Here is a 25,861-nt window from a genome sequence, read left to right on the forward strand (position 1 = left end):
ATGCTTTAGCCGCCACCCAGTTACCACTATCGCGAGGATCTCGATGCGGTTGTGGATGTACAGTGGGATACAGACTAGGGAGGGAGCAGGACAAACACAGAACACGAGTTCATTTTTTAAAAGCGTCCATATAGTCCGTCGCCTAGTGTTACCTACAAGAGTTACGTTTGGCAGTCGCAATATTTTTTTTGACCTCAACTGGTGGCCCGCTTTAGCACATCTACCTCCAGCCGCTGGCCGAAATTGAATTGTGGTTACACATGCGATTTGATTAAATCTATCAGAGATGTGGCATGTGTTACGATGGGCTTCCAACATTGGAATACCTACATGATATTCTAACATTCTTCAGAATCGACCCCATTGTCGCGGTACCACTCAAGAACCTCTAGACTGTAGTGGCAGCAAGATTTCATTGGATCTTTGTAAGATTTAATAAACGGAAAGATACGTTTCTGCAGGCACTCTTTCCTTTGCATTTTCGAGTCTATTGTCGTGTTTGAGACGAGAACCTCGGTTTTCTGCTCATAGCTGCAGATCCCTTGCCAAATAAAGAACAATAAAGAATAAAGAACATACTAGAAAACTTATCAACGAAAACGAACTTAAATTTGCTGAAGACATCACCTCTGACAGTGGCCTTGTATAATTTCAGGCCTGGGAGCTGTTCAAAATATCCATCTTTACGTACTTTTCGTCGTCCATCATCATGCATCCTTCGTACTTCGTCAAAATCTTGTCGCATAACTTTCGAGTGCATCTTTTAGCCACCAGCTTTTCTTCGGTGTCCTGTTTAGTTACTTGTAGGCACGGAAATTACGACAAACTTTCCGCATACGGATTCTCCGGATGGTACATTCGTTAGAGTTGTGTTGTTGACGATGTCGTAGTCTGAGAGTCCCGGGGTTGCCTTAATTGTTCTCAATATCTTCAACCTCAGCTTCCGATGATAAATTCCACTACGACGTGTCCACTGATCCATCCGAACAACAGTTGTACGTTCACGGAAAAGTTTCAGCACATCAAACACGGTAAATTCAGCCACTTTTAGCGATTTCGCCATTTTAGTACCTTTAGTACCTACTGCCGGATTTTTAATACGGGTGTCCAAATTCAAATTTGTTCTCTCGGCTTCCAACCTAGACAACTTTTTCGGAACAAAACGGATCAACGTGAAATTTTTGACGTTGGAAGACACATGTTTTCCAAACAATTTGCTGTCAAAATATTTGAGATACGCCTACTACGACCGCTGCTATAAAATGAACAGTGCTATAAAATTAGGCTGACCAAACGTACCGTTTTTTCGACCATTTTTGATTGTCCCGTCTTTTTATCAGTTTGTACCGTATTTTGAGTAAAAAGAAAATAAAAACATTTGTAATGCTATTCTGGTGTACAACGATTAGTAATCCTTCAAACATTCATTGTCCTTGTTTAAAGAGATGCTGTATCTGCAGTTAAAATTGCTGTTAATTATAATAGCATGATTCTATTAGAAAAGGTTTTTTTTATGTTAGTTTTACATCTCATTGTTCTTAAAAAATATACATAGAAATTTGTGTCCAAGACTGCATTGTTGACGCAGGACTACGAAAGTATTATATTCAATCCGCTTGTTTACCACTTTCGCTGGAGGACTGGTGCCATGCCGCTGTGTTTGTCTGGAGTTCCCATTTTGATCGGGTGAACATGAAAGTTTTATTGGCTTTAAACTTTTCTGTTCAATCGCCTCTAAACGAGTATTGAAAATCTCGAATGACTTTATTATACCCAATGAGTTATAGACGGGGTTGATTTGCACTTTCTCCACAGTGTCCGTATGAACGAACGCTGCATTTGCAGTTCGAGTGAGTGCTTTACACACGCCTTATTGGCATACGAATTATACTTCACGACTCCACTCGTTCCTCGGTATACAATACACAGATATGCTAGATGCAGAATTTACAAAAAAATTACAAAAACAGAACAAATGTGTGGAAAAAATGGAATGCTTCCATTTTTTTAAATTTTTTCAAATTTCTGGTTTAGGGAATCTCATTTTCAACACGATTGGTATCGTTGCCCGTTCATTCGCCAACATCCATTAGCAGCAAACTAAGTTAGAAAGTTTGAAACTATTCCATTAAAAATAAAAAAAAATTATTATTTTTTAATAAAAATTGCAATAATCATAATCTTTTCCGCAGAGACTCTTAAGCTTCTAAATTTTACTTCGTGAAAGGGAGCTAAGCGGGTACATCTAGGAATGTTCGTTTGATTGGATATATTCTCGGTTTTATTGATTCCATACAATTCTTCAAAAAATATTAAATATTTAATAATAATTACAAAACATGTATTAATTTGTTGGGTTCACGTGTTCCGTTCTCATTCCTGAAAGGAGAACGGAGAGTCTTGTCATTGAGAGTAGCTTTTCGGACCACCAAATAGATGTAAAAATACTTCAAGTGTCGTGGACATGTTTGAGCATCTTGCGAAATACTGTATGAATTCCAACAATGCTCTACATTTAAACGAGCGATGGCAGAAAGGCAGTAACCTAGGTGTTGAACAGGGCGGTGATGGTGAATTCATATGAAGATTTCGCGATAGTAAAATTTAAAGGAATCTTCATGTGAAGTGTGTGAAGTGTACAGCTCTGATGGTCAATTCAATAGAGCAGTGATGATGAATTCTGATGATTTCACCGTGTACACCGACCTTTTCACGATCTCCCAAAGGTTATCTATAGGGTTCAGTTCCGATGACTGCGCTGGCCACTCCATGACGTCGACTTTGTTATTCTGGAACCACTTTTTGACGGTCTTGGCCATTTTAGGGGCATCTCCCATAGGACGTGTGGCAGCATAACATCCCTTAGAATTTGGGCGTAGAGGTACTGATCTAAAATCTTATCCACCCAGTACATGGGAGCAACCTGGTACCAGCAGAAGCATTCCCACACCGTAATGTTCCCTCCTACATGCTTGAATGGCTTCGTGGTATACTGTGGCATGTAAGCGCAGTCTATTGGGCGATGGACCCAACCACGGACAAGTTCAGTTCGTCCCAGATCTTTTTCGAGGCCGTGAATGGATCTTTCTTTGAGGCTCGCTTTATGACATAGTTATCATTCGCGGTCGTTTTGATTGGGCATCCAGTGGTTTCGGATATTTTGCGGTCGTGGGGGCCATTAAACACGAAGGTTTTGGATCGTCTCAAGTACTATGCGATTTCGCGTTGGTTGCTGCCTTGGACATTTTGCGGATGACCAGAATTCGAGAATTAAAAACTTACATACTTCTTGTTTACATGATAAATATTTACCAGGATCCGAAAAACACAGAATACCACCGAGAAACAATCAATCAAAATCAGTCGAAACAATACCCGAAACAACCGAAACGTTCTTTCGGTTCAACTGGTTCTAAATTTTGTCGCGTCATTCTAGTTGTTAAGTGTTCATAAAACGTATTTTTCAATGAATTACTATTGTTTTAACTACAGATGTTATAAATTTCTTCGAACAATGCAAATAAATTATTATAAATGGATTCAAGCACTGGATTGAATTATTTTTTCCTAAAGTTTTGTCACTTTTTTTTGCTTGAGCAGTGATCTTAATGTTTTTTCCGACACTGTACTTGCAGAATTCGGTGAACTAAAAAAAAATGTAAAGCTTGGAAAATAATATATAAGGAATATACTATTAAGAACACAGATTTCTTTGAAGAACAACCATTTATTCATATACATATTTGAAGTACAAATATAGCTTACATGCTGAAAAACACTTATTACACCATATTTACAAAAGACTTCGTACAACAGAAGACTTGATATTTAATTTTCTGGTTTCCCATCTTGACTGAACCAATCCTCGCTGAAATAAAGAAAGTTTTTTTTTGTTTTGAACCATATTTTGCCGCAATTCCAAATAAAAATTACCATCCTGGAGAATTTTCTGCCGTATCACACCTCTGGGTATCCTCGTTATAAACTAATCCTTCCCCGCAGACTCCTAATCTTGGCTCGACACCATTTAGGCAGATGTAGAATTTGGTGCAATCCTCCGGATGGGGATAGTTGGGATGTACAATGATTTGTCCGGTTTTATCCATTTTTTCGAATTTTTCAGGGCACTGGAATCCGTCCAATAATTTTTCTGCGGAGAAGGCATTGGTTTTATTCCGGTTCACAAAATTCTCTCAATGCAAGAAAAAAACAAACTTACTGTTGGCGTTACTTCCACAGTTCTCACGGCCGGCTGTGTCTGGCCAGGCACAGGTGCCAGTTTTCTCATTGAAGTGCAATCCCGCTACACAGTTCATTTCAAGTTCCCGTCCGTCGATGCAATTGAAGAATACGTTACAAATTGAAGGATCATAATGCGGGAAGAACCCATTTCGTCTGGGGCATGCACCGATTGGTTTTGGTTTTTCTGAAGGTGAAGAATTGTTGTTTAATATATTGTCTTAACATTCTTCATGGTAAGATGCATACGCAGCTCTTTGCGGTCTTTGCAATCAACGTTGAAAATTTGGTCACATTTGTTTACAAGTTTACTATGTGGATTGAACACTAGTCCATCCGGGCACAGTTTTTGCTTGACTCGCCCTTCATCACATACGTAATATTTATCACATTGAAAAGGATCCTCGTATTCACCATCATCTTTGGGGCATACGAATTCGTAATCCTCATCACTTGCGGCATCTACAAATATTTGATAATATATAGCTTGAAAAAAATATATTCATTCCGGTGTCACTCGAGTTAAGCATGTTCCGAAACGAATACATAATACAGATAACCGGTTCGAATGGTTTCAAGGCCGACAAGTGTTATTTGGATAATCACACACTCAGAAAATTGCACACAAAATGCAGAATACCAGTCAACTTACAGCCGCTGACGATCAACAGAGCAACCAGGAAGAGTGACTTGTGACACATGTTGGCCAAACAAACTCAACGAGGATCTCTCGTTTTCACTCCTTACACAAATTAGTGGATCAAGCACTGTATAGTGGAGAAGTTTTCAGCAGACTAACGGTCACTTGTGATGCTACTCTTTCTTTTTGTTGATTTGGATGCCCCTCCCTAGGTGAGACAACGTCAGCAGCAGTGACTGCGAGGGCTGCGATAAACGGTAGTATATAGGCCTTAGCTACAGCAGCTGTGCATATGGAAATAGTACAGCTCACGATAGTGAGCTAGTGCGTAAGATTCATCCGATCTTCGGATATCAAACATCATTACCTAGCAGGTTGAATTCGCTGAAAGAGTAAAATTTTGAGATCAATGGGCTATTCACCCAAAGATTGTTCAGTTTTAGGTGCACATAATCATCTGTGCCACAAATTCGCTGAATGGATGGCAGTTACAACACTTCAAATTGCCTGGGTGAGTGGCAAATAACCCTTCTAGTTTCCAGCCTCTGAGATAAAAAAAACTACTTCGAATAGTAATCAGGCGGCTCGAAAAATATACAATCACATGGGTTGCATGTGAACTGAGAAGGAGCCACTTTTCTCTCTCTCTCTTTCCTCCAAACCGCTAACGGTTGACCGAAATGGTGTTGGATGCTGGGGCAGATATATTCGAAATCAACCTCTTTTACTCACGCCGGTCAACGTTGGGCAATTATGCAAACTGTTCAATAAAGACCGGTTTTCAGTGCATTATTATAGGGAGTGTGAGTCGGTCAAGTACTATACAGATTTGCGTACTTAAAGAGCTTAAAGATTAATGCATAAATTGAGGTTTGTTTTCTGGTTTTGACAAATATTCGCTTTTGGATCATTTCAGTTTTGATTTCAATTGGTTAATAAATAAAAACAATTAAATCCTTTAAAAAATATATGTGAAACACCCTCACATGGTACATGGCGTATAGAACAAACTTCCCGGATCAAAATTTAACTTGTTGCCGAGCGTAAACCCAAGGCCATCTCAATACATTTTCTGAAGCTGTAAACCATGTATTAGAAAACATATTCTGAAAAGTCGGTTTATTAGATTCCAGAGATTTGAAGAGCTTATAGTGAACATGACTTCCGCTGACTGTTCGAATTCCAGGACGGTTATTGTGTTCTGTTACGTCCTTTGTTCAACACTTTCCAACGACACAATGAACAGCAAGCCACTGGTGAACCACTCCCTGCAGAATCTGCCGAAGAGTAAAAACTAATCCGTCAAAAAAATTGACCAAGGTGCTTTTAGCTGCTGTCCAAAGAGTCGAAGTTTTTGCCCTTGGGAGGATTTGCAGGGATTTGAAGTAATAATACGAAGGTGCAATATTTGTGGAGTGCGGTGGTGGATGGATTCCAGCGAAATGACCAGGTTGTAATAGAAACAAGAGGTCTGGCATTTCCTGGTGGAACACGATACCCTTCCTATCGGCCAATTCTGAATGTTTTGAACGTATGCCTTCAACTCGTTTAGTTTTTCTCACGTAGGACTATGTCTATCAATAATGGTTGCAAATCGGAAACATGTCTTATTTTTAAGAAATAGTTTTAACGTTAATAATTATGTTTTGCTGCGAACGAATTTTGATTATATGCATAATAATTTAATCGAAATTTCTGTAATACATATTTGTTTTATATGCTACACTTTGAACTATCTTATTCCTTGATTGAATGATTGACAGATATTGGAGGTATTCCCATTTTCCCATAAATTTGTTCTGTGCTCATCTACCCGTGCTACCATTAACCGCTTGGCCAAAAATGGGTTAACGAGCAACTGATGCATCGACGAACTGATTTTTTTAAACCACGGTGCACGTGAGTCGATCGCTCAAAATGCAAATGTAGTGTTCGTTCTACGGAGTGAGGAAATAATGAAACTTAAACATCGTCCAACTTATTTGGGTATAATCAATAAAAAATCTGGCAATTGCGATTTATAGTACACAGTCTCGCTATAGCCAGTGAGCAGACAATAGTGTAAAATTTAAAAAAGGGTTTTTTTTCCTTTTTACATTTTCAGGTAGCTTACAATCTCAAAAATGTCAAAACAAAGTAACAGCGAAAAATATGGGGTCATTTATTACAACGCATCTTAGTTTTTCTCGAAACCTTGTTTTTTTTCACCTGGTGGCACATTTATTTCAGGTGCTATACGATCGCTGAAATTTGGCGACAAAACGTAAAAACATGCAGAGTGACGGCGTATTACACGAAGGGTTAAATCTTCTTGATGTTCAACTCGATGGTGTGAAAAAAGAACTTATATCAGCAATCAAAAGTAGCTCCACCGCAACTATCGTCACCGCCATTAAAAACCATTTGTCGTCACTTTTTGACGATACCATTCAACAAAAGCGTATCGTAATCGATAAAAGCAACGATAAGCGAAATTAAACAAGAACTGGGGCAGATTGGCAGAATAGCAGAAGAAATTACAAATTATTTTGACAATCACACACTGGAGATGCATCAGATACAGTCTGTAAACTCTGGTGTTATGGATGAATGGAGGAATGGAGGAAAATTTGATCACCCAACGTCCTACTCCAAACATAGCTGACGAACTTCCCGACGTAAATTTAAATTTATTCGCTCCAACATCGGATCAAACTCCGAATTTCTCTTGTAGAACTTGAGGAACTGAATTCAAATTCACTCGCCTCACCATCGTATCAAGCTCCAAATTACGGATGGAGATGGGTTAATGGACGTTACATATTATGGAGAAGGTGGAAAGCTGACTGGAGTGAATATGATAAAGCAGTGAAATATAGAAAAACCAGAATCAATCGAGAGAGGCGTCCCAAATACAATAACAGCAGCAACAACAATTTTGTCAATAATAACAACAGTAGAAACAGGACCAACAGTAATAACAGACTTATTTGGCAGAACAGACAGAACAGATCCAGCGATGGCGCTCTTCTTACGGATAAATTATTACTTGCGGCAGCAAAAAGGCAATTCCCATAGATCTATCTACATCTGCTGCATCTATATACGACCGATGTCGAGCTTCGCATTGTTGTTTTGTTGTTTTGGGTGATTACCAGCTTCCAAATCTTGTGTGGACTTTCGAAGATGATGTGAATGGATTTCTTCCGCCCACGAGATTGAACTAACAGAATCACTTTCTGAAAGGGGTCTGGTGCAGGTATACTCGCTATCGAACAAAAATGGGGAATTGCTTGATTCGATCTTCGTGACTGATCCGTGTGACACGGAGCTTATCGAACCGCCATATGCAATTCTGATAATTGACTCTCATCATAAGCCGTTTACGCTACGACTACAGACGGGTTAAATGCGATGGATGAACACACAGGAACCTAGCGATGGATGAACGTGGTACAGTCATGGACTTCGGTTTCCGACAATGTGGTTTTACATGTACTGAATGCAAAACTGGCGGATATTCATTGGATTCGACTGCTGCAAAGTGCAACAACGAACGGGTCTGTTGAGGTTTTTTACGAACGACTTTTTGATATTTTCGTGACAAAGATCCACTCAGAAGGGGGTTTTCTGGTTTTTTAAGAAAACCTGGAAGAAAAAGGAATTGTTTCCGTTAAATTTTCTGTATAACGACTGCACTATACTGCAAATACAGCCATGGAAGCAATTGATCTATTATCTATTATCTCGCAGACATAGATTACTAATCGAAAAAACAATATAAGCCAATATCTGATCGTATTTATTCCATGGCATGTCCGATAGAATTTCCAACCCGGGAGGATCCTAGACTGATCGGGAATTGAACTCAATACCTATGTCAGTATTAGCCACGAATTTACAAGGGAATTCCCGCTTTATCAGGCCCATTACTTATCCTAAGACATGTCAAGAAAGTTTCCAACCCGAAAAATTCCTTGACCAATCAGGAAAGGAACCCAATACCCATGTCAGTATTAGCCTTGAATTTACAAAGGAATTCTAGCTTCAATAGATACCCGACAACGGTCTGTTAATCATTTTCGAGATCAGACAGCTGAGCAAACCTTAGCTTAATTCCGATACTTAAGGCCCTACATCCAACCTGGAGTATAGACGTATCAACTTGAAATTTGCAGTGAGATCCGCCACAATACAGAAACATCTCGTTATAATTATTTGTTGAAAAGATGGATTTACGAGTATTCCGGCTGAGCTATCTCTAACTTCATTCCGGTTTCCACATTGAACCCCTTGGAAAGCTTTTATTTTATCCGCGAAAAACTACTTTTGCTTATGCTCGATCTTAAGTCATTCTATGTTTGCCAACGCGCGCGGACTCGAACTATTGCAAACTTCACATTTATTTTGTTTTTTTTTAAATTTAATAAAATAAAAAAAAGCACACACTCACACACAAAAGACAACACATTATTCATTATATGAAATCATGATGTTGGTTCCCTTACAAAAGTTTGAGCTGAACGACGCATTTATCTGTATACATGAAAACCTGTTTTTGTGCGGTTGCTTTTTGTGCGATTTCTCATTTGTGTGACTGTTTAGGTGCGATATTCTTATTTGTTCGATTAGTTTGTGTGATTCAAGACCCGATGTCATAATAAAATCGCACAAAAAGAGTCGCACAAACGAGGAATCACGCGAAAAGGGACCGCACAAAAACAGGTTTGCCTGTATATAAAACCTGTATATCTGTATCAAAAATCGGTATCAAAAAAACGGGAAAAATGGGTGAAAAGGTTAATTTTCATTTTGAATTTGTTGTTCTTATTTATGGTTTGCTTAAGTCGTATCAATACAAGCATTAAACATGTTAATGAAAGCATTTGGTTTGGAAAACTGATACTTTTAATAGCAAAATATGGTACTTTTAGCAAGACAATTCAAATCCTCAAAGTAAACTGACAATGCGATGGTGAGAGAGTGGATGAAGCGTAACAACGTTCTAGGAGTTTTTTAATGTTGAACTCGGTCATTTTTTTGCGCTAACAAGCGGGGAAAGGGGGTCTTCGTAGCCACTTGGTTACGCGTTCGCTTACTAAGCGATCGATCGTGAGTTCAAACTCAGGGCCCTCAATTGATCATCTTTGTGTTATTATAGAATAACTACGTCCACGCCACCATCATCAGCGATGGAGATCGATCCACGGTCGAAATAAGATCGATTCATCCATACAACTGATCTGCTCTGCAAGAAACATCGAGCTGCTGTTCTATAAATAACCCAACAATGATCAATATCAACTGTCTCCGCTGTCCGGTCTGCTGAACAATGGAAGAACAGATAGAATACACTTACGTCTAAATGGCTACTACAGTATAATTTACCATAATGTAATCGAACAGAAAACCTAACGCCTAAATGGCTACTACTACTACTGTGTAATTTACAATTTATAGAAACATTAACATATGTACATGTACACGATAAAAACCCGGCTCTGTTACAGATAAAATGCTAATGAGCCTAATAATTAAATAAATGGGATAAAAAAAACAAGCGCGACGGACACTTTAGTCTAAGTTGTGTGTTTCTTCACACTTCGCTATGAAATTTGGAGAATGAGAAGATCTGGGAAAATCACAGGCGGAAAAACATCATGTGTTATTTCAAGGTACAGTAGAAACCCGATTATCCGCAGAATAGTCGGTCAAACTCACCGCGAATAACAAAAATTGCGGATGACGTCTTAACACTTGAACGGCCATGGTGTTTTGGCCAAAAAGTTCATAAAAACCCGGAGCGTTTAATGGTTGATTTTTATCCTAAATGGTGCTAGGAACCCATCTAGCATAAAATTTCATCCCCATTTGCCATATAAGGGTAAAAAGTACCCGTGTGCAGTACTGCACACGCGGCCCCAACTCAAGGTAAACGAGTAAAATTTCGATAAAAATCTTTATAAAACAATTAATTTGTTCGAAAATACATTTTTATAACATTATTTCTAACTCGTAAAATGTCTTCTATTAAAACAATAAAAAACATAAAAACTTTTCGGAGCATTTCGTGCAGTAATAAATTAAAATTGGTATAGTAATACAAGCAGTGATGCCAAACTATTATATCGAAGTGTCCTACTATATATTGTGGCCAGTAGAAAACAAAAAACACATTGGTTTTAACGTAAAACATGTATTGTAGCGCACACCTTTGAAATTTTGGAAGATTTCGCGTGTGCAGTGCTGCACTCATGGCCCCAGCGGAATAATTTTTGAGTGCAGTACGGCACTCATGACCGTCTAAATGTTAAAGGACCAAAAAAGAGGTGCAAACACGAAAATAGATGTTTCAACATAAAACTATGTAAGGTCGTGTCACCAGTGGCTAAATAATGTAAAAACCATAACCAAAACAAAAGAGCATGGGCCTACCACTCATTAACAAATTCCGGAAAGGCCTATTGTTTTACTATGGAATTCACAGTCGCGAATAATCCACACGGCGGATCACTCGCTCGCGGATAATCGGGGTTCTATTGTCATAGTCTTATTTATAGAATAAAAAACATTTGCTTGCATATAATATAACTTTCATGTATTTTCGCAAACTAAAATAATCTGACATCTCTGAAACTGAAAGGAACAGTCTGTATTTGTGAAACGAATATTATGATGTGTTTTCGAAAAGGAAAAACGAATTTTAAAGTGTAAATTATGAATGAAAATTGACTTTTCCGAATAAAATTAGTATTCTATGTGAATGCAAATCACTTTTTTTATGCATGTGGTGAGAAAAACCTATACAAAAATTGTGTCTGAAATTGAGTTTATTTAATATAAGAAGAAGTTTTAGTAGTAATATCTGAAAATTCAGAGGAAATAGGTTAAGTTAGTATTTTTTCATATTTTTGTCTCAAGGCTATCGAGAATAACGTGGAAAAAACGAAAAGGTGCATTTATTTATCATAGATACTATGTTGTACCATATAAGAACTCAAATATATGGTACTACTGTCAAAATTTCATATGAAGTACCCTATACAATATTTTCCATACAGCTGGTGATTTGGTTTGGGGGCACTTTTTACTCCCGTACCCAGCCAACCCTTCTGGAAATAAAAAAAATTGTACCGCGCAGCACTGAAAAAACCGAAAAAAATCACACATATCTAGAAAAGCCGTAGCAACATATTTAAATATGAATTAGAGAAATAATGAATCCTTAAATTAAAAAAAAATCCAAATTTCAATATTTTCGTTAGTACTTCAATTTTTGATGGAATTTTTTTTTTGATAATTTTTCTTGATACTTCTTAGTGAGATATATTCAGTATTTTTTTAAAATTTTTATCTCGAAGCTTTTGAGGATGACGTTAAATAAACGAAAAAGTACGTTTTTCACTATAGATCCTATGTTAAGTCACATAGGGGTTCAGAAAAACCGCCAAAATTGCTTATTTAATATCCTATACAATATTTGTCATACAGCTAGTGATTTGGTTTGGGGGCATTTTTTACTCCCTTTCCCGGCCAGGCCCTTTACTTTCCACTTGTATTCCTTCAGTATCTCTCTTATCAATTGACCAGTATTCCCCTAGTTCAGGAATATGTGCCGCGGACCATTGTAACACTATTCCAACTATGCTACTATTTGGTGAAACATGAATGGTGGCAGATATACAAGTCCATCCTGAATAGGCTCTTCCGTTACCCTTCCTCTTGGTAAAATTTTTGGTCCATGGTCCCAGAAGGAACGAAAGGTTGGCTTTTAAGTCTACAACTCTTTCCCCATCTCGTGATTCGGGTCTCGCTCGCTCGCTCCTATATGATCAATCCAAATACAATTCGAACGGAAAACAGAATGGAATTTCATGAAGTCGATCAAGATACAGAATAGGGCTGAATATCTCACTGCTTCGTAATTTCTCGAGTCGATTCTTCTTGAATTAAGGTGAGAGAAATTGATGTGGCATTGTGATATCTCATTAAAGTTAATACAGTTATTATCGGTGAACTATTTATTCAAATTCCAACAAAACTACACTTGCACATGGGCTGGTGGACTTTAGACTTATCATACGCAAATAGTCACTCCACTGGGGCGTAGTTAGGGCAGCACAATTAGAGAATATCACAGCTGAGAGTAAGTAGGTTACGAGGTATGGACTAACATATGCAACAGCATGCAGCATAAGATCGTCATGATGACTTGGAGTGTGTGTTTGAGAGAGATAGGGATAGAGAAGCTAGATGCTTTCAGTGATCCAGTTATCAAGCAAGATGTAGGAGTGACAAGTAGAAGATTTGGGACACGAAGGGGAAGCGTTCAGATTGGGAGTTATGAGAAAAAAATGAAAAAGAAGTTCGAGTTTTATGTAGTTATCTACGGTGCTAGGCTTGAGAACGACAGTCATTATTGGGTGCAATGTGATTCGCTCAATTTTCCATCGAGTGGTATAACACCAATTATCGAATCGCACAAAAAAACTGTCATCTTATTGTTCTGTTACTTTTTTTCAGATCTCAGTTTTTATCAACATTTTTTTCAGAATTCTAGTTTTATGTAAAGTTTTTTCCGGAAATGGAATTATTATTGGACAGAAAATAGAAATTAATCAGAATCTGCAATGCAATAGCGAGAGGAGGAAGTAGGGGCGAGGGAGGCAAGTTGGCGAGTGAGGCAAGATGACGAATCGGTAATTTGACCCGTTGTAATGAAGGTAGCGCCACCTACTTTTTACTGAAGATGCATCATAATAAGGCCAAACTTTGTACTCGGTCACTCTGCCGAAAACGTTATCACAAAAAAAAGTGAAAAATAATAATGAGAAAAATCGTGATTTTGTTATTTTTTTCCGTTTTTTCAAATTTCGTTATCCACTTTATGAGAAAAGTTAAAATTTCAAAATAATTTTTTACATGATAAAGGTACTCTTTTGTACATAATCTGTTTGTTTCCGGCGAGTTTCAATAATGATTTTTTTTCAGTTAAATTTTTTTTATTGAAAAAGTTGCTTGGGGGCAAGTTGGAAAGAAACCAATATTGGTCGGACACCAGTTTGGAGGATGTTATGAAAGCTATAGAAGAAGGTTTGTCTGTTCTGGGTGCTTCAAAACAGTTCGGTGTGCCAGAACCAACTTTGAGACGCTATCGACGAAAATATCCAGACATGGATTTTCAATTCAGCATTTTCGTTTCCATATTTTTTGTGCAAGAAATATTAAATCTGTATCAATTTCAGGATACGTCGTCCAATAAAGGCCGCTTTAAAGCCACATTCAGCGAGCGGCCATGCGGCCATCATTTTCCTGCGTGTGACATTTACAGTGTTGATGGAAATGGAATTTCCACTGTTCCAACCAAGGATAAATAAATAATTGTTATTACATTTTGTTGATTTTTAGGTGACCAAACCATATTCGCCAGCTTGCCTCCAGGCATTCGCCATCTTGCCTCCACGTGAACGCAAGATGGCGAATTCGACACTTTAGCGCAAAGCTTTTGGGTGGACAAGTTTTTTAGTTTTTTTTGCCCATCCAATAGATAATAATTAAAATATTTCAGATATAGAAAACACTTCAGGCAATATGAATCAGCATCAACATTAAAAAAAAAAATAATTCCAAGATCCAGGACTCTCCACTGCTTAACGTCGCCAACTTGCCTCCCTCTCCCCTATGTCTTTCGGGTTCCTTCCGAATCATGTAAGAAAAAAAAGAGAGAGAGTGAGAGAGAGAGAGAGAGAGAGAGAGAGAGAGAGAGCAGAGCAGAAAGAGAGAGACACAGTAAGATATAAAAAGGGGAGACAGAGGTAATAAGTAACTGAACAAAAGTACAAAAACATGATCCATAAATTATACAGAATTTGGACTAAAGAATAGCAAAGGATATCAGGTTTGAGTGGAGAATGTGATTGTTAGGTACACAGTATGTGTTGATCACAGAACATAGGAAGAAACATAGGGGAGACAGAAAAGAATAATTGGGAATCTATTAAAAGATTATATAGTTTCACACAGCAAAATTGAAAAAAAGACTAGTAAGAAAAACGAGTAAACAATGAAATAGAATGTTAATAAGTCTTCGTCTCGGATAGTTTGCGATTGAAAATTGGTTGCCGATAGTACAAAAAATAATTATTGTGAAAGAAATAGAATGGGATTAGTGATCGATATGATAGAATGTAAAAAGAAAAAAAGAGAGAACAGACAAACATACAATTGAAGAATGATAGAACAACGCATTGTTTAAAAAATCACGATATCGTGTAGAATTTCAGAAGAAATAGACGAAAGAGAAATAGATTGAAAAGAAACCATAACAGAGTCAGAGACAAAAATGAATGAAGATAAAAATACTAATCATTTGATGCGAGTCTATAAGATAAGAAAATCATTTATGAGATACAGTAGAGTAATGCAAAAAGAATTAGAAAGAAATGTGTTAGAGATACTTGTAATGAATCTTGAAAAAATAAATGTGAAATCAAGTAAGTATTTCTAATAAAATAGAGGAGAAAGAGAGAGAGAGAGAGAGAGAGAGAGAGAGATGAGAGGAGAGAGAGAAGAGATATAGTAAAAGATAAATAAGAAAAGAGGGAGAGAAAAAGAGAGGAAAAGAGAGATGTAGAGAGAGTAGAGAATAGCAAAAAAGAATATAGACTATAATATAGATTATAGTTTAGCAATATTCGGAAGAAAGATATTCTGTTCTGAAAAGTATGAGGTTCGAAGGAACGAAAGGATTGTTTGAAATAGTACAGATAATAGTTAATCATCCAAGAGCATTTGTTGATAACATGATGTTATGACAGACAGTGTAGAGTATAATAGAATAAGTAGGAACAGCGTAAAAAAATGTGGCAAGTAGGAAAAACAATTACATACAGTATACACATTAGTATAACGTGCATGAAATGAAATAATTAATAGAACTTAATGAGTCTAATGAAGAAAGAAACGGTATAATCAGAAAAGAGAATTTTAGAGAAAGCGATATATTAGCGAACAGTTAGATATGTTTAGATAGAAAAGATGTTTTAAGATTCGAATGAGTAGAATGAAAAACAATAATCATAGTACAGACAACATAAATAGGTTTTCAACTAGGGAGAGACTTATGAGAATAAAATCAGAAATATAGAATGGATTAAATAATTTTAGAGAATTCAGTTGAAATACAGAGAAGCGAAAGAAGTATTCAACAAAAAATAATTCATAAGAGCGAAGTAATACACAACAACAATAATGGTGAGAAAAACAAAGAATAAAAAGAAGACGAATCTGTTGTTGAAAGTGATTAGGAATAAAAATAAAAATAGATATAAGAAATAGGTAAAAAGGTAAATAAAGTAAATAGGTTTAAGAATAAATATGAATCGCATTCATAGCGAAGAAAACGAGGTATTGAATATTGAGTTCTTAGGATACGATTGCGGTAATGAATGCTGTGTGAAAAGAGAAAGAATCCATAGCGACATCAGATTAAAAGTCAAATATAGGATAGACTTAGAAAAGAAATAGATAGACAGTTTTTTTTTTATCATAGTTGCTTCGCATGGAATTTAATACTTTTTTCTTGTTCGTTGTAGGCTTCAAACTTTGCAATTTATCCAGATGAAACTTAGAGGTAGAAGATACAAAATAGTTTAGGAATAAATAAGCATCACATTACAATTAGTGAAATGGCAGACAGAGTCATAGTAAGAACACATAATAACAAGGTACAGGAAGAAGAAGGTGGTTATACAGTTAAAAAAAAAGTTGGGAGAATTTAATATTGGTTAATAAATGTAGGGAATGTAGAAAACAAAAGAAACATGTATTCGTTGAATGGTGTAAAGAGCAGAAGAGCTCGGAAATATCAAATTGGAAAATCAGTATATGAGATCACAGGATAAAAGAGGATATATTGAATGTTGAGTTCACGGCTAGCAATGTACACAGAGCAAGCGTCTGATTAGAATATGAATAATTCAAAAAGTTTGAAGGGTAGGAAAATAGACAAGAAAGAATAGAAATATTTATTTTCGGAAAAGACTAATTCAATTAATTCATCGAGAAATTAAAATATAAGAAAACGAAGACAAGAAAGCATAGAAATATTATTTTTCGGAAAAGACTAATCCAATTAATTTAGCGAAATATTAATATTAAGAAATTTTATAGAATATGAACTAAAAATACTACTTAGGAAGTTCAAGTAAAAGGTAAATTCAAGCGAAATACAGAGTGGCAGACCAATTCAACTCATCGAATTGTGATTAAAGAATGTTCTCATTGTATAATTTCAACTTATAATAATAAAATATTTGTCAGATGCAATACCACTCAAAGTTGAAACGACGAACGAGTTATGCATAGTGTTTAAAATTGATCAATAACACAGTTCATGTGATAATCCACTTTTGTGTACTTTTGAAACGTCTTGCATACATATCCATAAACGTACGAGTAGAATGACAGCGAATAATTCGGATGAGCGCAAGCAATTGTCTGGTGTGAAATTTCGTGAGACGATGTTACAGGTTACAGTGGAGAAGTATTCGAACTAGTTTCTTAGCAGCAGGAACCGTAAGGGGTGCAGGAAGATGATATTATAAAGATACGAGATAACGGTTAGTCAATCAGTAGAAAAAGATAGTTTGTTAAAAGTCTTGAAAAAAGATTTGTTTGTTAACTGATTTTCTACAATGTTTGAGTGACCACTAGCGGATAAAACATTTCATCTTTGAAGTCACACATAAATATATGACTTGCAAAATTATCTAAAGACTATAGTGTTCATTTTCAATCTAATAGGCAAGGTTTCTGTTGCGGTATCTCCGCAATTAGAGATCCCGTGTTCCATCATATACACGCATCGCACTCACTCACACTCATCAGCACATCCCAGAACGAGGACACACATGGCTATAGGATTAATTCCGCTCACTTAGTGAGCCTTTTTCTCGTTGTCGTCCTTATACCAGTCTTTGCTGTAAGACGAAGAACAGAAAACATATTGAAACACTCGAACACTTCTAAGAGGAGACGCATGGCTTTTTGTTAGGGCGTATCAAACCATGCGTACCCCTCGAATAATTATACCACATACCATTCCGGGACATTTTCAGCGGCGTCACAACGCGAGATTTCCTCATTGTAGACGAGTCCTGGATCGCACTGTCCTAGGCGAGGCTCGATTCCACTGAGACAATAGTAAAAGCGCGAGCAGTCGGTTGGGTGAGGGAAGTTTGGATGGATGACCATCTGTCCGTTTTTGTCAAACTGTTTCTCCTTTGGACACGCGAAGCCGTCATCTAGCTTCTCTATGAACGGATAAAAGATCGGACATTACTATCTTGTTGCATGTGTTGTTTAAAGGTGGGGTGGAGCCTTACTGTTGTCATTGTTCCTAGCGCAGCCAGTACGAGCGGCCACATCGGGCCACACACAAGTTCCCGACTTCTCGTCGAAATGAAGAGCTCCTGTGCAGGTCATCTCTGTCTCTTCGCCATTGATACAGCTGAAGAAAATATTACATATCGACGGGTCTGGATGGCTGAAGAAGCCATTCTTACGTGGACAGAATTCGGTCGTGCCCTGTGGTTCCTCTAGAAGATAATTTGATGGTTATAAAATTAGATTAGATTGCACAATTGTCGGACAAATTTCCATATTTTGCATAATTCGTTAATCCACGACCCGCGTTCCCATTACTGATGTTCTTCCATGAGCTATGACTTATGCATTATAAACTACATTATGTTCAAAGTTTTGATGAAATTTTTTATTTCAAATCTCAACAGAACATCAATTCATTGCATTTCGACCAATCATTTGAACCCCTCCAAAAAGTGTGCTCACGTGCTCGCTTACAAAGCAATAATTCAACACCTGTAATTCATGTTGACAAAGGAGTGAATGTAGCTGCTTTCCGCTGCTGACAGCCATTAAAATGTGAAGGTGCTTGCGCCTGTTATGTTCACTTTGAGACGCACCTCGTGTGTTATTTGGAATTCGCGTACAGTGTCGAAAGTTTGTTCACTGTTCAGTTTATAGCAGCAGTCGTGGTAGGCGTTTTTTAAATTTTTTGACAGTAAATTGGTTAGAGAACATGTATCTTTCGACGGTAAACACGTCTTATTCCGTTCATTAAGGCACACAAAGGTCCGGCGAAGTTTTGGCCAGATTTGGCAAGTTGCAACTACAGTCGAGGGTTGCTTCAGTGGTTCCGTGACAATGGGTCGATTATATTGAAAAAGAATTCTCCCAACTCCGTCCAATCGAAAACTATTGAACAATTGTCAAGCGGAAATTGAAGATGGATGCCAAAGATTGCAGACATGAAGAGATAGTGGAATAAAATAGCTGCTGAAGTTGAACAACAGACAGTCCATACTTTTATGAAAAGCATCCGAAAACAAGTCCGAAAATTCATCAAAAGTCGGAATATTTTTTTCCAGAAAAAACCTGAGACGTCTGTTACCATTACAGAAAATATGCTCAGGAGTGATATGCGAAATAGTATCAACATTGTTCTCAAAGACTACAGTTCTTTAAACATCCCAGGATGCCATCCGATCGTAAGTACTGGGCAATCGTAAAGCAAACCCAAAATCGAAAGGAAAAAATAATAATGAGGAAACAAATAAAGACATTGACAAACAATGTAGAAAAATAACTTCATGTCGTTTACATGCAGATCCAGTTAGCAAGGGAATGTCGATTACTGGGTTTCCTTCCTCGCTCGGTTATCGAACGAATACTGTACTCGAAGAGTTATCTGCCAGACGAGCCAAGATGTCTGATTAAACTCTTGCGGATAAGAATAGCTAATTAGAAAATGGCGAGGAATACTTTGGAAAGGTACGATAGTAACAAGCAACTCAAAAGAAGACAGATATAGTCTTTGTTCAAGCTATCGACGCTGACGAAGGAGTATTCTGGTAAATTACACGAATTGTTAGAGGGACTTGAGAGATCGAATCAAACACTGAATCAATTCGTAAATTCGGCTCGAAGAATCAACATGTTGGTTGACTGGTCCTCTTAAACAACAACTCATAAAACTTCAGACACCCAACACAGCTTGTGAAAATTCCTTTCCTCACCACACTTTGCTGTTTGCTGTCAACTGGTTTTTCATTCACTGACGGTTTGAAACGTTATTTGGGGCAGACGTGCTCGATCCAATGTACTCTGCACAAATTCTCTCCCAGTTGGAGCAGAATCCTTGAATTCATCCACTAAAAAATATTTCGCATCGTAGTAGTGGCCGTTGATTTCCTGCCATGCCGTATCCAGTCCATCTGAGCCTTCGAAGTTATCATGAGCACCTACGAGTACCACTCCAAATTATTATTGTGTTAGAGAGGCAAGTGCACAAGTAAAAATGATTGTGTGAGGTTGTGTGTGGGACACGAACGCATTTCCGACGTAGGACTATCAACTTATCTTATTCAATCTGCTTGTTTATCACTTCGGGAATTATTTTAGAATTAATCGCAATTTTTGGGACAACTCCTACCTTCCTTTCTTGTTTGGTTTATAGAGACCTTATACATTCGTCTCTATCCATGAGAAGGGTCCTTCTGGAAAGAGATACTCTATTATATTACTCCCCCTTCATCGGTCCTAAGAAAGACAATCCATTCCCGCTCGACGCTCGCCGGTAACGATGTTGCTCTGATGATCACCAAACGAGAAATGAAAACAACTCTTTAGAGTTTTTAGAGTTTCAGTGGTGTGGAATGAGCCGTGATTTAATAGAATCAACTGAAGATATTTGACTCCTGGTTCATTCTTTCCCTCAGAGGAATGGAACGACGGTGTCGATGTTAAGTCAGACTGGACCATGTGACATTTTTATGATTTCGAGAAAAACAAGCTTGAAGTTTGGTGCTATAAGGGGTTTTTCTAGAGCATTCAAAGCAATTTCGATACGTTATTCCTGCTGCACGCGTGATTTTCCTGATAGTTGATTTTTCTGATAGTTGTGGCTTGTAGCTTACGAAATTCTTAACCTAATGCAATCAATAACGCAAAATTTTCAATTTTGCGAATTGTCTGGGGCAACTCAACACCAACCAATTATAGATGTTAAAATTATGATACAAATAACGAAGTTGTGCTATTTACATTTACGGGTTTTGAAGAAATTATTAAACATTACAAAAAATCGTACGCAACAAAATAACAACCAACATGTTACGCCTACCGAGGTGACTTGAAGCGACTAAATATACACTTAAGATCATTTTGCGCTTTTCTCAAAATAAACTCTTTCTGTAAATTACATTGATCTCGGAAAGAGTTACATTGCTTCATTATGGTCAAGATCAGCGCAGATGTAATCTTGGTGGAAAAAGTTTTACGACTGGCACGTGGTATAACATTCCAGCACGACATTCAGGATGGCTTGATGTTTCCCCAAATAACTATGGGCACAGAACCTTAATGTTTCGCCATGACACAAGTTCGATGTATTGATGCAATGTCAAATAAACTAACGAAGCCCTAATGGTGACGCAAAACAAGCAATAATCGCTACTTTAAGTATAGAAAAAGACTGAAAATTTTCGTTAGCAGAAATACATCATTGATACACTAGCGTAAATATTCCCCTCCCGCTATATTTCTTCGTTGTTTATATTATCGCGGCTGCATAAATTGCACCACCAAAACAATCGTCACAGTCCAATACACTGGTGCAGTACGCACACAAAGTCATATGTTGATGGCTTGAAACGACTAACACTTCTCACCATTTTGCGTAATTTGCAGATGAAACACTTTCTGTTAATATTACTCTCCTTGATTAGCGTAGCTGGTGGATAGAGTTTTGCAACAGGAACGCGAAACCAAATCATACAAAATTCCAGAACATCTATTTTCTTGGTGAGTCAACAATGGCCTAGCTTGATGATTTCCCACACAATTGTGTAGCTCAAGTATGGCTTTCCCGGATAGCTCTTTCAATGATACTTTTGAACGCATTCACTGTAATGTATGAGATTCTCAAAAAATGTGCTCAATATTTAGTTTGAGTGTAGGAAAGAAGAGGTGAAATCTCAAATGTAGTTTACAAGTGACCTAGCCCTCGGTGAACCATACACTACTGTGTCTCGCCTGAACAAACAAACAGCAGAATCAAAATTTATGGTACACCTAATTCATCCCGACGGTGTGGATAACTTAAAAGTTTTCTAGGTTATCGAATTTTCTCGTGAGAATCAACCAATTATTCTGATATATAAATTTCAATTGTGGATGGAATCAAACATAAAACACGAGGATTTCAAACGGAAATAGAACTTACCAGCCGAACAAGTGGGAAAGGGCTCGTGCAAATGAAGATGGACTGTGCACGAAGAAAAGTTTGAACAACGCCATATGGTAAGATGAATAAATAAATCATTGGTCTTACAATAACCATAACACCTACTAATACATGCCTTGAAAAAAAACTTTGTTCCTGACATTGAGACTATGGGCCTGATTCTCGAATACACTTCACGGTGGAAACGAAATAAACGGCACGCCATTGAACTACGTTTTACGAGTTAGTGAAGTGTCGAAGATAATGATGAGTTTTCAGGCAGAATGAGCACTTTTCAAATAAAAAATCATTAATGAAAATTAACCTCTTCGTATCAAACTGGTATTCAATGTGAGTGGAAAACTTTGTTTTCTTCGTGTGATATAATAATCTCATACAAAAATTTAATCTGAAGATAATTTGATTTTATAATGATAAATTTAGTGGGAAACTAATCTCGAATCCAGATGTCGACACCGTGCTGTTGTCATCGCGAATGCGTTTCATACCGTTTCCACCGTGAAGTGTATTCGTAGTGTATTCGAGAATCAGGCCCTATAACTATGTCATTGTCAATATGTATAGGAACATAGTTTGTTTTTTCTGCAGTTTATGTATTTTTTTAATGTTCTATTAATAGCTATCTATGCCTGCAATAGAGCCAGTTTGCTTTATTTTTTTATAATACTGGTTTCTTGATATGTTAAAGACTAAATATTATCATTAAGATAAATCATCCTGCTCAAATCTTTGTAAGGGTATGAGGTGGGCCATCATCATTATACATTGAACTACGGAAGACAAAACACCTTCTATTACTCCAATCAGATTTTTGTGTCCGAATTTGTACGTATTCAATCATTTTTATACTTTCATTGCGATTTAAGGCATTGTGCAAACGGCTTACTAAAAACTCACAGTTTTAGTAAGTATTGCTCGCACTACTTTATGAGATCCCTATGGAATCTGCTTAATCTCTATCAGTTAGTCGATTATTTTTCGATGCACTATTTTGACTCTTTCCAGGTGGGTTGTCATCAAGATGTTGTCATCATCGTGTCAAAGTTCTTATACTCTTCCATGAATCGTTTATGAATGAATCTGTTTTAGTGCTCTTTCTTCCAATTGTTGAGAAAAATCTTTGACACGTCAACTTTGAACAGCTGTTAATATACGAATGAGCTTGTAGATCGGCAGGAAAATTAACACATGTTTATGAAGATGTCAAGTACGACAAACGTTATAGCTTTTCACTTTTCAAAAGAAAAAAAACATGCTGAATCGCCCAATAAATATCATTGGGTCATTATCAAAACTTTTGACATTCATCAGATGAAGTAGTTGAATGAATATTGTCCCCGAAACTGACAACCGAGAGCTGAGGATCATAATTTATATTCCAACAAAGTTCGGTCGCTGCATAATACAATCGTTTATATCAAAACTGCACATTCGAATACATGCGTCTGACTGGTGCATATTCATAATTTAGAGTTGCTCAATGTTATCTCGATTTGAATAAGCGTACAATTAATATTATCAACAGAGACACAGAAGCACAAAAACTAGCCTTTCGAAATGTCAGACAATATGAATTATTCGGAGTTAGTTAAACTCATGGAAGAACAGCTCATTAACGAATAACAACCCAGAAAACGCACCGACCATTGCACTTTCACGATACCACCGATTAAGATCTTGTACTTACGCAATTCCACGCGATCACCGCAGTCAACGTTGAACGGTTGATCACATTTGTTGACCAGTTTGATCGATTGATCGAATACCAGCCCATCGGCACAGTACTTTTCCTTCGCTACACCTTCATCGCATTCATAATACTTATCACACTGGATTTCGTCCTCGAACTGGCCCCGGTTCTTGGGGCACTTAAACTGGGCATCTGTGACGAAACAATGAAACAAAAGAGAATTGACCGTTAAAGTGGTGTTATGAAAATCAGAAATGTAATCTTGTTCGATTGCATAAATTATCAATACTGTACGAAGCACGACACAAAGAGAATGCACAGAAAGCTGTTGGAAACTCAAAAATTAAATGAATTGACATTCAAGTATTATGCAATCATTTATCTGAGCCATACCGTATTTTCGAAAACTAGTTTTATCAAAACTAGTTTTTCACTTAAGTCACGATTTTCAAATTGCCGCACTGATTGGTCTTTTGGTGACGAGCAGTTTAAGCATCACTTCTGATACAAAAAATAACTTTAAGCTCCCTAGTAACAAACAATCCTAAGTTAAGTTTACATCCGACACACACTAGTTATTCTAACCAACTAATCGAACCGGAAGCTAACAACCTTTGCAGACTGCTAATGGTCAAGTGAGGTAAAAACCGATCCGCGTCACCTTCTTTTATAGGTTTTTTTTCTGCCCGCAACACTCTCAATTTCAAGCCAAAGGCGCGCGCGTAAACAAGCTCAGCGCTCGCTCTCGTTGACACAGTTTAGCCTGGTTAAGCCCCTCTCATTGTGCCAATTAGACTGCAGCTTGTGTTTTCAAAAGTTGCACGTTTTTCCACTTCTGGCGTCTTTTCGATTCAATATTATGCATTCACAAGTGACCCCCTTTTTGGGGTGTCGGGTTTCAGACAACAGGGTAGACAAGACACACTAAGTAAAGATGAAGTAGAAGAAGAAGAAGAAAAAAACGTGATCTGTGCCGGGAACGTTTGCGGTAAGAGCAGATGATGTTGAAAGTGAGAGTTTGCGGCGCAGAAGAACTGGTTTGATTATTGCAGCAGCGAAACTTACGTGTAACGACAACCGCAAACACGACCACTAGAACTATCGATTTCAACATTCTGAATACACTAAATATTGGTCCTCCCGCAGAGCACCCTTGGTCCACTCGGTACTGACAAAATCACCTCCTGTTTCTCGGTGATTGACTATTCAGACCAGACGCCCAAACAGCCCAAAAGTTGACAGTAAACTACAGCGCAAAGGTGATGAGACTCTCACTTTTGTCGACTCCCTTCCGTCGTCGGGTGGCTATGTAGTCTGGTTCAGCCACCAAGGAGACTGGTAACCAGCCACAAAGAAAAAGAAGAAATCAGACCAGAAACAGCACAGCACAGGCCGGTAGGTGTCTCTGCGAGTGTCTGTTAGAAGGGGAGGAAAAGTATTTTGTTCACTCTCATAGCGCTATTATTGAAATTTAATGTTGTTACTTTTTCGATTCTGTGGATTGGTATTGTTATCCGATTAAAATTTGATTTGGGATATTTTTGATGAAATTTAAAATTTTATTGGGCATAGTTGGAATCATCCACTTTAAGCCAATTGTGTGCCTTTTAGTATAAGTCATCTATTTCTAATGTCACCTAACGTAAGCTGATCGCACTTATGCAGAGTATTTTTTATGGTTCTCCATATCTACCAAAGCATCGGTCTTTTTTGCATTTAATACACACACACTCGGCCACACATGTGATTAACTATTCGGTCCACCAGCACCATCCGTTCGTCCACATTCCTTAGCCAAGAATCATTTGCCTACATAATGTGGCGAAAACATTATGATTATGCCTGCTTTGCCATGGCACAGCGAGTGAAATATTCGCTCGCATCCACAGCTCGAGGGAAAACGAAGATGACTCAAAACATGTGGAATAAGCGATGTTCACTGTAAAAAAAGAGACTGAAAATTTGCCTCTTTTTGACGTGGAACTAC

General features: G+C 37.5%; 2 protein-coding genes across 2 annotated transcripts; both read right to left on the reverse strand.

The window, feature by feature from the left end:
* Positions 1-3,707: 3,707 nt before the first annotated feature.
* On the reverse strand, positions 3,708-5,051 carry LOC129761836 (protein obstructor-E-like). Its single transcript, XM_055759629.1, has 5 exons — positions 4,892-5,051; positions 4,489-4,701; positions 4,220-4,426; positions 3,934-4,150; positions 3,708-3,868 (listed from the first exon to the last, which is right to left on the reverse strand). The coding sequence occupies exons 1-5, from the start codon at positions 4,938-4,940 to the stop codon at positions 3,829-3,831; spliced, it is 726 nt and encodes a 241-aa protein (XP_055615604.1). The 5' UTR covers positions 4,941-5,051; the 3' UTR covers positions 3,708-3,828.
* Positions 5,052-12,848: 7,797 nt separating this feature from the next.
* LOC129761848 (protein obstructor-E-like) lies at positions 12,849-25,160 on the reverse strand. Its single transcript, XM_055759655.1, has 5 exons — positions 24,940-25,160; positions 23,872-24,066; positions 18,244-18,456; positions 17,958-18,171; positions 12,849-17,838 (listed from the first exon to the last, which is right to left on the reverse strand). The coding sequence occupies exons 1-5, from the start codon at positions 24,986-24,988 to the stop codon at positions 17,796-17,798; spliced, it is 714 nt and encodes a 237-aa protein (XP_055615630.1). The 5' UTR covers positions 24,989-25,160; the 3' UTR covers positions 12,849-17,795.
* Positions 25,161-25,861: the final 701 nt, after the last annotated feature.

This window comes from Toxorhynchites rutilus, chromosome 1 (assembly GCF_029784135.1).
Source record: "Toxorhynchites rutilus septentrionalis strain SRP chromosome 1, ASM2978413v1, whole genome shotgun sequence".
NCBI classification, from domain to species: Eukaryota; Metazoa; Arthropoda; class Insecta; order Diptera; family Culicidae; genus Toxorhynchites; species Toxorhynchites rutilus.